At 36.9% G+C, this 13,422-nt stretch overlaps 1 protein-coding gene across 1 annotated transcript in view; it reads right to left on the bottom strand.

Moving 5' to 3' along the window:
- LOC306875699 (uncharacterized protein) overlaps positions 1-9,594 on the bottom strand; it is a 35,662-nt gene extending 26,068 nt beyond the window's left edge. The window contains exon 1 of the mRNA XM_079426400.1: positions 9,400-9,594. Coding sequence (XP_079282526.1) covers positions 9,400-9,414 — 15 coding nt within the window. The 5' untranslated portion in view covers positions 9,415-9,594. The remainder of the gene's footprint in view (positions 1-9,399) is intronic.
- Positions 9,595-13,422: the final 3,828 nt, after the last annotated feature.

The following is a 13,422-nucleotide window of genomic DNA, read 5'->3' as shown; positions in this document are numbered from 1 at the left end:
AACTTCACAATTCTTGGTAACTATTAGTAACAAAAACAAAAAGTCCTCAAAAGTATTGAAAGTAATTAAACTGTCAGTCATAAAAAAAAAGAGCAAAGGACAAATACAATAGAATAAAAAGATAGGCCTACAAATGAAACAATCTGTGCTTTAAAGTTTTTTTTATGCAAGTCTCAAGCAGTTAACTACAAAAATAAATAATCAAATGTAAAAAAACAAAACAACAGCAGAGTCTTCCCTGTAAGAACTAAAATTTCTTTGTTTCTTAATAAAGCTACAAAAGTCCTTCACTCAAGAGCAGTGTGTGATTTTGAATTTGTCTTTTGTTTGATAAATATTAAGCATACAGTTGGCAGCAGGAATATAGCCTCACAGATCCAATTTACCGTTACGCATGTATTTTCTCTTAACGTTCATTTATTACATGACCGACGAAGGTTTACATGAATAATTACCAAGCACCGCATTTTAACATTTAGGCATGCATTTGACCATTTAGGCGCGCACCTTGAGCTAAAAGATGACTTTTACATGTTAGGTGTTCTGTTCTGTCTCTGAGCGCATCACAGAAATCCTGAGGAGCAGTGCAAGTTGTCTTTCACGCTTTTAAAGACATGCAAAAAACTAATATACTTAAATCAAGCACGTCCCATTTTGCAAACATCATGTTACATGATTTTACTGATTTGCACGTGAAATTGGGATTTTATGGAGGAACGAAAGCGCACTGCTGGAAAGGGGGTGGAATGGGGCGCAATAATGGTTTCATCTCAATTATTGTATTTTCATAATCGTTGGAGGCCGTTTTTTTTATTAATTGCACAGCCCCAGACGAGTCATTGACGTGTAAGGATTTGACAGCCAATTTTAAAATACAAATGTTGTGTACACAAACTCATAAAAAATTTGAAGTGTTTAGTGTTTTTTTCCATCTAGATGAATTGGCAGTAGCCTTAAATGTCATGTGGTGCGACCATGATTTATATTAAAATTAATTAATTTCCTTATGCTTAAAGGGGTGGTTGATTTTTTCTAGGCTTGATTGTTTATGGGGTGCAGTCAAACATGTGTTCATGCTTGGTTTTTTAAAAAAAACGCTTTATTCTTCACATAATTTACCTTTATTCCACACCTCTTTGTCCCGTTTCTGATAAACGCTCCTATTATTTCCTGGTTTTATGAAGCTTCTCCCTCAGAAAAGGGGCGATGGGCTCAGATTGGTTAGCTGTCCCAGTGTTGTGTCCCAGAGAGGATATTAGCGAAGAGGATCGGGCAGAACCTGTGCAAGCACGGCTTTTAATGGTATGATTTTTTTGTTTGTTGGTTCATACTTTTAGATACATATTTGTAAATACTACTGCTTCTGTTGGCTTTTAATATACAGTTTTATCCTAATTAAAGCCTTAATACAGCACAGCAACCGCACGTGTGTCCATGCATGCATGAGAGCGAGCGAGCGAGAGCGAGAGAATGTATCGGCTCTGATACTGGGGATTTGTGCCGGATCGGGTATCGGTCAGATGAGACTGATCCAAATCCGATATTGTGCGTATACTATTCTGTGTTATTGTTAAGCCCCACTAAAGCAAAAACACATTAGAAAGCACCATAAAGTCAAAGTCCAAATGTTCTGAAGCCGTTCCATAGTTTAATGTGAGGTACAGATAAATATTTAAGTCGTTAAATTAAAGTTCACAAATTCTTCTCTCCGATGCTTCTGTCGGTCTTCCTCCGTTCAGCATTCAAACTGTCACGTTCGGTCAAGACAGTCAAGACGATGAAACGCTCTCCAAGAGCGCTCAATAACTGAGATTTAAAACGGTTAAACGAAAAGGATCAATAAACTATGCACAGATTTAATAAGCTACACACCAATATCTGTTTCCTTTGTGCTTTGAACTTCTCTATGTGGAGCTGTGCGCTGTGACCCCGTGCTGTTTCAAGCGCATCATTCTGCGCACGGGAAGCCAAGCTCTTTGTGCCACTCTCTATTGGAGTTTTTCCTATTATAATGCTTTTGCGCAATGAAATATTATTTATAGCGTTTCTTGTTCTGTCCTGTCAAGGCTATTAATAATCTAATGTATAGCACAGTAATGGAGGCAGCAACATATATGATAGATAGCACTGCTCTACCATATGTCGCTGCCTTCATTGTGCTATACATTTAAAATAAATGTCTTTTAATTTTGTAGTTTATATTTATAAATAAATATATTTACTTGGTTTTCATTAATGTATTTTACAACAATACAAAGAGCAATGTGTAACTTTACCAGATATAGACCTTCGCATATTCACTTTTATTTGTTCCCCACTAAATAATGTTATCACTAAATGTTTAATTTTATAAAGTTGTGCACGTGTGATTTTTCTAGAATAAATTTTGCTGCTAAATTATCCACTAATCTAATTTATAATATTTTTTGTCAGATTATGAATGGGCCTGTTTACACCTGGTCATTTCATGCGTTTTCGCTGATCGGATATCTATCTGATTTGTTAAAACGTTTCAATTCACACATGGCCACAAAGTCGCAAAACGGATATAAATCCGATCTTCAATTCCTGCGCTATATTTAAATGTAACGAAGTTCACGTCAACGAAATCAAAAGATAAACGCTACATTTTATTTTTTTAAATGACAGCATGAACATCTTTCTTACAGTAGAAAATGACATCTGGAATTTGTGCTTGACTGCAGGGTCAGAATTAACATGCCTATGGAGAGCGTTTTTAATTTATTTGTTTTTTTTTTTACTTTGCTTGGCAGTGGAATCTGGTAAATTAGATTAAAATGATTAATAAATAAATAATAAATTAACAAATTACGGTTGGCCAATGTCTACAAAATTGGCATCGAATGACGTCTACAGTGAAACATCGCGATGGATTGGGGGAGATGGGGGGTGTTCCCGGAGCGTCCATATTCAGAAAGGCACGGAAAACAAATAACAATTGCCTGTTACATTACAGTACATAAAATTTCACTTCAAGTTGAGCTTTGTCATTCCGCTACATGTGGGGACATACAGTGGAACGAAATGTCGTGCCTCGCAGGACCACGGTGCTACATAAATACAGACATACAACAATGAAGTAAAAAAACACTATAAATCTATTCCAAACTAAACTCCTGCAATATTTTAACTATAAGTATACTAACTAATATATATATATATATATATATATATATATATATATATATATATATATATATATATATATATATATATATATATATATATATATATATATATATATATATATATATATATATATATATATATATATATATATATATATATATATATATATATATATATATATATATATACACACACAAACTAAAAAAAATAAGAGAAAAAAAATAAACTATATGAATGTTTCACATAAATACTGTACATGTGCAAAGAAACATTTTAAGTCAAGCAGCTGGTTGGGGAACAGTGCAGGATGATTTGTAGTGCATGAGCATGTAAACATACATATATTGCTGAGTCTACAGGTGGTTTGTACAGGCCCACTCACCTGTGTGTAGCACACTTCGAATTGCACAAAAAAAGTTCCATACAGTTTTTTTCTTTGGTGTGGTAAGGTTTGTGGTGGGGGTGGTCCATGTTTCAGGAGGTAGGGGTTTGCATGGGGTTTCAGAGGGGGGCGGGGTGGTTTGAGTTCAGGGCTCTCACAGCATGGGGGAAAAAGCTGTTGAGCAGTCTGGCGGAGCGGGCTCTGATGCTCCGGTACCGTCTTCCTGATGGTAGAAGCTGGAAGAGACTGTGGGAGGGATGGGTGGAGTCCTTCACGATGCTGTTAGTTTTGGATGGAGGATGGAGGGGAGAGGGGCACCGATGATCTTTGCAGCTGTGTTCACGGTCCGCTGGAGGGTCTTGCGGTCAGCAGCACTGCAGTTCCTGTACCAGACAGTGATGCAGCTGGTCAGCACACTCTCAATGGTGTCCCTGTAGAATGTGGTGAGGATGGGTGGAGGGAGACTTGCTCTTTTCAGCCGGCGGAGAAAGTGTAGGCGCTGTTGTGCCTTTTTGGAGAATGACATGGTGTTGGAGGTCCAGGTGAGATCCTCTGTGATGTGCATCCCCAGGAATTTAGTGCTGCTGACTCTCTCCACAGTCAAGCTGTCGATGGTCAGTGGGGGGTGGTCAACGGAGTTTCTCCTGAAGTCCATCACAACCTCCTTTGTCTTCCCCACATTGAGGGACAGATTGTTTGTGCCACACCATTCAGCCAACTGTGCCACTTCCTCTCTGTAGTGCGTTTCATCGTTGTTGCTGATGAGACCTACCACTGTTGTGTCATCAGCAAACTTGATGATTAGAGAGTCCAGGATCCAATTACAAAGGGAATTGTTAAGGCCCAGCAGGTTTTTCTAGGTGGGTAAGAGCCAGGTGGAGGGTGGAGAAATGACTTACCACATAAACAGAGTAAGGACAGATGACCGAGGATGATGGTGAATGATTTGCGTGAGGACCACTGACAAACATCTAATCTTGTAAAATGTGTGTAAAAGTACTGCCGCTCCATAGTACAAACAGAACGTGCGATCGTGAATCTCGAAAGTGAAAGTTTGTACAAAGATTAAACAAACCATCTGAAATTACCCAAATTACATAAATCTATTCCAAATTATTAGGGATGCACCGAAATAAATTCTTGTATACATATTATATCATCTATATTTTTTAGTTTTAGTTACTTTTTCTTATTTGTAAGTCGCTTTGGACAAAAGCGTCTGCTAAATGACAAAAGTAAGTAAAGTAAGTAAGTAAAGTATAAATACCAAACATGGTTTTTTGGGGGTTTTTTCTCCATGTATTTGGCCAATTTTTTGTAAAAAATAAATAAAAACAAATTGCAATTTTTGAGACCCCTTCTTGAATCAGGCATGCGATTGGCTAAAGACAAAAAAGAAGGAAAACTGGACACTTTGAGCAGCAAATCAACATATTAGAATGATTTCTGAAAGGTCCTGTGACACGGAAGACAGGAGTAATGATGCTGAAAATTCAGCTTTGATCACAGAAATAAAATAAATACATTCGCATACAAAAGTTATTTAAAATTGTAATATTTCACAATATTACTGGTTTTGTATTTTTTACTGTACAAATAAATGCAGCCTTAAAGACTTTTTAAAACACAGCTTTACACTGAATGTCGGGAAAGAGTTTACAACGAAATAAGTAACATTGCATTTTTCTCCACCACTGCCGATTTATGGTCAAGTCGTACCACAGAACCATACATAAGCCTCACCATACATTACATTGACTGGAAACTTCAAAACAAATGCCTATACACTTCATATTTTCGAGGAGGATCCACACCGGTGAAATAAATCGCAGGGGGTTCATGTTGGGGTTTAAAAGAGTCAAGTCAAGTATGTATGACGACCGACAGTGGATCAAATATGATCAAAGCACTGCAGCTGAACAACTGGACAAACCTTGGATGTTTTGGACACAGGCTGCACAATGCCATTGGTAAGTTTCAAGATTATATAGCCTATATTTATTATGCTTATCATAAAGAAAAAAAATACAGCTCACGTCATGCAAGATAAATCTGTTATAATCTAGAAATCAGAATCAGATTTATTGCCTAGTACTGTGGGTATACACGAATTGAGGGGGGATGCGGGAGGATGGCAGCAGCGATCGCAAATATTCTATTAATTTTATACAACAGTGCAGAGCAACACTAAATTAAACTGTTTTTAAACAAATCAAGTAAGCCAGTGATTCAATGGTCCATTTATAAAAGTCACTAGTTTCGTTACTAATTAAATAAGTCGTTTTGACCAAATCATTTGATTTGAATGATTCAATAAATAAAACAAGGACCTGATGCCACCTACTGGCGGTTTTGTCGTCATTAGGTTATCTAAAAAAGGCCTCAACCAGCCAAGGTGCCAACACAAACACTAATATTTTGCTGAATGTTTTTAATTATCATTATTGACAGCAATCCCCTCCATTTCAGGCCCTAGACAGAAAACAACGTATAAATCAGTTCAATAAAACTATTTTTTTTTTTTTAATTGAATAAAAATGTGTTAAAAATGACTAAAATAATTAAAAAAAATAATACAAGTACTAGGTAAAAATGAGGGCAGTGTAATTCTTCATAGATGTAAGATGCGCTGCACACACTCAAATATTTGCGTTGTACTGTTCTGGAACAGTGTTGTAAATACAACTTAACCACTGATTTTTAGTTGCGTACTCATTTGAAAGGCCAAACAAAGTACTTCCGCTTTCACAATGAAAGTACATGGCAGCGGCAACTACAATACTACAGCAAGAATGAAAGTTACACCCTCTTTCTTTGCGTATACATTTGGGCTGTGTTATACAAATCTTCCCACACTGTGACGTAGACATGTGGGGGCATGTTTGAATGAGCCGGTTTAGAAAGGTGTGGCAGAGTCTTAACTTTTATAAAGAATATCTCTTTGGGTTTGAGACTTTAAACTTTGCAACTTAACAGATCTTATATATGCACATAAACAGCTTATATCCTTATACAGGGCTCGACATTAACGCTTGTCCGGGACAAGTGAATGTTTTGGACGGGCAAGTGAAAGAAATTTACTTGCCCAATCGGTCAAGTAACTTGAAAAAGTCAATACCAAAAACAACAATAACTGCCTTTATTTATAATATAGCCTGTGTTATAGGGGTGTGCAATATATATCGTTTGCGATAATTTCGTAATTGTTGTACGAGCGTATTGCAAGAATCAAACAAAACACCTACAGAGTGCACGCAAACATCACGTAAAGTCGTCTAGGTTAGACTAGCTCGTGTGAGTGCGTTTTTTCGCTGCATGATTCAGTATTACAATGCATGAAGAATGATCAGAAAATTCAAGATATGGGAGCAGAAAATTTATATATTTATATAATTTCATATAGTTTCACACGAAGATCGAGAGCCGTTTTTTTTATTTGCTCCAAAAGCCATCATGATTACAAATGTGATTTTATAAGAGTTCAAAAAACAAGGTTAACATTAAGAGACTTACGTTTTAGACACCATATTTCCTGTTTTTGCTGTTTCACCAACAAAAATAATTCCAAACACAACCACAGCACTGTTTTGAGTCTCTGAGCAACATGATGGGGTTTTGTTCCTGAATGAATCAACCGTTTAAAAGATTTGGTTCATTCGCAATGATTCACTTCTTAACAGTGACTTGATGCCACCTACTGGTGGTTTTAATTTCACATTTAGAGTATTTTTTTAATTTCAAATATCAGTTTTCAACGTTTTATGAATCAGAACAGTATTTATTCATTTGTAACTGCAGATTAAAGCATTCCACGTCCTTCAGAGCTGCATTAAATATCTATTTCACTTCAGATGTCGTTTCTGTGTTTCCTCTACATTGCAAAGATGAATTTTGTTGATACTGATTTCATTAGTTTGGTACCAGCCCAAATGTCTTATTATACTAATTGTCTGATTAAATTGAACTAATAAAAAAAAAAAATAAGTTTGAAAATTCATATAAAAAAAATTAGCATTCTATTTTTAAGTTTAATATAAAATAATTGTATTTGTAATTAATACTCCCTTTTTATTTTAAAATAACAGTATTATCAGACTTTATTTTTTTCATTATTTTATTAAAAAATAAAAACCTTACTAAATAAACTAAATGCGTTTTGTATAGCTACAATAAATAATTATATTTATAACTCAATTTCTTTTTTTTTTCTCTCGGGGCAAGTAACTTTTATACTCGGACAAGTAAATTACAAATTTACTTGTCTGAAGGACAACCACATGAGAATGCTTAATGTCAAGCATAATATCATATGTCCAAAGACAAAGGAAAACATGAAAATGCATCATATGACCCCTTTAAACATGCTTGGCTCAGAAGTTTTTGATCGATAAATTCATCATGGTTCATTCATGGTCTGGCTTTTAAGTTAACTTTTTCACTCACCAATCAATCTGGCTACAAAATTTTTAAGTTACCAACCATTCATAACTTTTACTAGCCAAAATACATATAAAAATAAATAAAAAATATGGAAACTCATTTGCTCATCTTTGAGCACGATGCTAATGGTCTAATCAGATTCAATGATCTATGCTAAGCTATGCTAAAAGTGTTTTAGCCAGACCCGGAGATCGGCTGAATGGATTCGAAAACGGTAAAATTCAACTGTTTAGCTCTTGGGGAGTTGGAAAATGAGCCCATTTTCAAAAAAAGTGGAGAGTTCCTTTAAGGTTTTTACTAAACAAATTTTTTCAGTCCCGCGCCCACAGAAATGCATCTTATCTGGTCCCTCTACCGCCAGCGACATTCATGTTTTGTCCAGCTCCCGCCCGCATTAAAGTAATCTATAGAGATTTTTTTCTGTACATCGTAGAAATTGACATGGTTCTGTAACATCTCCTAAACTTCACAACATCCCAGCATAAACGCTCCCGATAAAAATATTTCTTATTTAGGCTAAGCATCAACATTCACAAACCACTTATTTTTAACAGAAAAAACAAGCATGGGCTGCTGCCAGCATGGTTAGGCATGGCAAAATGCGAGCAGCGCTTCCTTTATCATCACTAAAAGCTGACATCTCAGTTCATCGCCATTTCATTATGCTCTCTTATAACACAAATCTTTCATAATGTCTACACTTCGTGTATTAAAATGAGACGATTGGTGAGTCACCTCTGATTGGCCATTGCGTTCCAGAAATCAACAGCCGAGTCTGTGATTGGCTACATTGTGCAACCCTTTAAACACGTGTTATAAATAGAAACTCTGCCGAGCTTTAGCATGTTAATCATTTTAATGTTAATATTAGTTGTTCCTTTTGTTTTAGTGCAACAGATAAATAGTTTATATTTTTTACACATTTCATGTTTAGAACATTTCTATTTTGCGGGAGTCCCGCAAATAACTTTATTCTCCCGCATCCTGCGCACACACACAAGTCTTCCCGCCCGCACCTGCACATCGCGCCGCACCCTGTTGCGCTGGGTCCCGCCTACAGGTCTCTACTTTAAGGGTTAATATCAATTTGCAAATCTGTGCAGATTTGGATAACATGAACTTCCCCAATAAATTAATTAGTGAGCAATTTACGAAAAGTAACCCGCCAAAATTGGCTATTGATTTGACAGCGTTAATGTTGTCAATTGTTAATTTTTAAACCCTGCATGGCTGTATTTGTAGACGGTACGGATTCATTGCTAAGGCTTAAATTTAATTTGAGTCGGGGTATTCTATATATATTTTTTAAAGACTGATTTATGTTTGTTTCACTTTTCTAAAATTCAACACTAGTTTCAAACGCGCCTGTTTCATGTCCTTACGTAGTAAACGTAACATTGAGAAAATACAAATGTATGTTTTCTTACCTTGTCAGTAGACATCACGGTGCTGAGATAAATGAAACCGTGTGGACTCTTTCCGCAGCAGAAGTTGTCATAAACTTCTCTAGTGGTGTAGCCTACCTTCCATTTGCTCAGCCGCGAGGAAACGAACTATCCACCTTTTTTTCCCGGCACCATGATGGATTCTAGCTACTAGCTTCCGTTTGAGTGCTCTCGTGTTCCGGTGTTTAGTGCGCAGCAGCGCTGGCTTATTATTAACCCTCTGATGCATGAATTATTAAATCACAAAGTAATAATTTTTACATGTTTGTTTTTACTTTTAAACAAGTTAAAAATCATTCCAAAAGTTTTTGTCAATATATTATCTCCATCTCCAGTAATTGCACATCATTATATAAAAAATATATATTCTCTGAATAGCAACATTAGTATGGAAGCCTGTTTTCACTTCAGAGTAAGAATAGATTAAAAAAGCTAATAGTGATAATAATAATAGCAAAATTCTGATTTTTTCTGGAAATTTCTGGTTCTAAAACCTAGATAAACTTAGACAATTTCCACATATGGACACAAGCTTGAAGCATGTCTTCTGATCACTATTTTGGTGACGAGTGATCAGAGGTCCGACACAATAAGTCTCTCCAAAGACGTATATCTGATACGCTGGACATCGGCAGTTGAATGTTTGTCCTGGACTGTCTGAGCTTCTCCCTGTACAGACAGATACTAACACAAATACGCAGAGAAACACTTATCTTACTTCAAAGTTGCCTCAGCCCTAAACCTTATCGTGCATGGTCACACACACAATGAGAGCAGCTTCTTAGAGAGTAAAAAGCCATATTCAACTTATTCTCTAACATGCATAAATGTAACTTTGATTAATAATTATTCAATAAATATTATAATTAATATTATTATGAAGGCCATTGTAGATCTGTGATCCACTCCTTCAGTCCCATGTTTTAGACCGGTGTAGGGTCCAGTCTGGTCTACCAAGTGAGGTCACTACGGAAGGTGGAGTGGTGACGCATGTTTTCCTGACTGTTCACAATTGTCTCTTCACCCCATCATGGACATGCTGGATATTATTTAATCCAGTCCCCATGGTAGGGGCTCTCCCAACCCTTCCACTCACAACAGGGTGTTGACGTCATCCTTCGTCAGCTGTTGCAGGCTGTTTGTCAGCTTCAGTAGTCGCATCTCCTCCTCCATCAGATTCACAGTCCTGCAGGCAGATTTAAAAACATAGCACAGACAACAGCGGACCAACATCCACAAGTAAGCGTAAGACAAGCAGTCCTACGAATCCTCCAAAAGTGTACAACACACATTTTATTACTCCCATAATCAAGTCCTCTGATGCTGCAACAAAATCGTTCCAGGCTTCTTCTACAAATTCTTCTACAGAATCTGTCACATCCGTAAAAATCGCTCCAACCGTAAATGCAAACATCCACACTAACGCTAAAGCAGTGGGTTCTTTAGGATCTGACAAAAACGGTGACCCTGTCGATCAAAGCCATACAGAATTCAAATATTCATATCTTGCGAACACCTCAGTAGTCTTAACCTGTCATTAATCATTAATATACTTCTCGTTAGCCCACTGGGATTTCAACTGAGGGTAATACTCGGTGGCTGATAAGTCTAATCACCCTGTTTAGACTTATCAGGGGTGTACCACTCAGGGCCAACAGCATGGACTATCTTATGGTACAGACAATAACCTAAACTCAACCTATAATGCAAATTTCTTAATTCTTGAACCGAAGGAATGGGCCTTAAAAACTGACAAAGTTGTTTTTCCCTATCAAACCATTCATCTCCCATAACAACATCAGATACCTGCAGCCACATGTAAACTTGATGAGGCTGGAAATCTTTCCACAATAGATCATCAATCGTCTGGGGTTCTTGCATCGTAGTTTTCCTACTGGCAATAATTTCTAAACACAAGTGAAACACATTCAAATGCATCCACGCAGTGACATTATAGACCATCGAGGTGGGGTTATAACACTTACTTTCAAGATGGTCATGTAGTTATTCCATCTTGATAATGGATTTTTCAGCTAGTAGCATAGCAATGTCATTTTGTAACAAAAACATCAATTAACAAAATTAGCCCAATAATATATGGTACATATTTCTCAACTCCTATGATTACTTCTTCAATGGCTGAAACAATTCTTCTATCTGTCTACAGCCTCTCGCAACCCCTGCAAGCATAATTAAATATCTTTTCCCTTTAAGGACTAAACTGGAACTGAATATACAGAGAACGTAGTGCAGTGGTGGCCTTCATGGCCTTAGACGAATGTCTTTACATGTCTTATACAGCTACGATGGCTTTTAGTTAATTTGGTCATATCAGAAAATGAACTGATAACAAGAAAACTACATATTATTCTCTGGAAACAGGGCTAACTGAATAAACACCGTTATTACATTCCTGACATAGGTCAGACCCTCAGTCACCTCACAGATACCAAATACAGACATTGTCTATAACCTAGATACTAGGACTGGTTTTACAAAAACTATTATTGCCAATCCATTGCATAGTTCAAGAAGAGGGACTGTAAATCCACTCAATCATTCCCCCATTAGAAACCATGTTGGGGTTCAAAACAAACTGGTAGTCTAACTTGAAATAACCCATAAATAAGTAAAACCCAGATTAAGCCATCTTTAAAAATAGTGTGGCAGGGTGGAAGAATCACGCAACAAGGGGAGCTCAAATAAATACCCCGGAGGGTGGGTTTATTGATAAGGTGCGGTGCTGGGTGCAGGCGGCTGTCTGAGGTGTAGTGGTGGTCTTCTTGGTGCAGGTGCTTCCCAGGGCGGTGCGTCGGTGCGGTGCTCGTGGCGTGGCAGGATCGGTCACTCGCTGCGGTCTGCAAAGGAGAAGAGTAGCGCACATTAGTCTCTCAGCTCGCTCGGAGATCTCTCTCCCCGTCTCTCAGGCTCTCGCGGCTTATCTGGCCGCGGGCGAATGAGTCTCAGGTGTGGCCGATCCTGCCGTGATGAGCGAGTGCAGTCCTCGGGACTCTCGTCACAATAGAAATAAAATAAAACAATTCATATTTCCACTAAAACCTAGAATAGTTCCTAATTTGTACTTAATAGTCCTTTTATTAAGTTTTACTTTCACCACAGATCCATTTGCAATCATCATAGACCACATACAGCGCTGTTTGTGTTATATTCTTGTGTTCTGTATATGTTTGTCAGAATGGTGCGTGTCTTATTATTCTAAAAAACACACTGTGAGACCGTGAGCCGTGAACTCAACTGCTGCTTTACTGACTCTCAACAATTCTCCATCATTGCACACGAAACCCCGAGAGCAATCAACCCACGATCGATACAACATATAAGTCAACTTAACCTAACACAGAGTATCAAACCAAATAACATAAACCTAGACTTGTCAACATTTGGTCGAAATGACATCGTAAGTATCAAAGTGTATAAATTCTAAAACAGAACTTACTTGTTTACTTCTTGTCTTGCATGTATTTTTATATCATGACATTACTGTTAATCATACTCTATGCCTAATTATTATTTTAATGCACATCTTCTCACTTATCATACCGTATTACTGTACTCTGACTAAATTAACAGCATATTCAGAAGCAAATTCTCAGGACCTTGTGTAACAGTCAATTTGGGCCTCACTGTCTTGTCAGTTATGCTTACAGGTCAGCTACCTGCTCAAAGTCTTAAAAACCCTTCATTCATATTTGTCATTTGGCAATGATACTCATTAAATCAAAATTTTTATAAACTGAGCAAAAACAGACAGATTTCACAATCCTATCAAACAATACTATTGCTCAGATCTAAATGTGCCAAATATTCATTAAAAGACATCCTCAGTTCCTGTAAAACAGTGTATATTATCAAAAAGCCCTATCAGAGTTCACAATAATTATCTTAATTTGATTTGACTTGACAGGTGTTCATAGTTACATAGCTCCTATTGCAATTTTGTTGTTCATAACATTAATTTTAGTTACTATATTTAATTTCATTATA

Source organism: Barbus barbus (assembly GCF_936440315.1).
Source record: "Barbus barbus genome assembly, chromosome: 10".
Lineage (NCBI taxonomy): Eukaryota > Metazoa > Chordata > Actinopteri > Cypriniformes > Cyprinidae > Barbus > Barbus barbus.
This window is presented reverse-complemented; position numbering and strand designations above follow the sequence as displayed.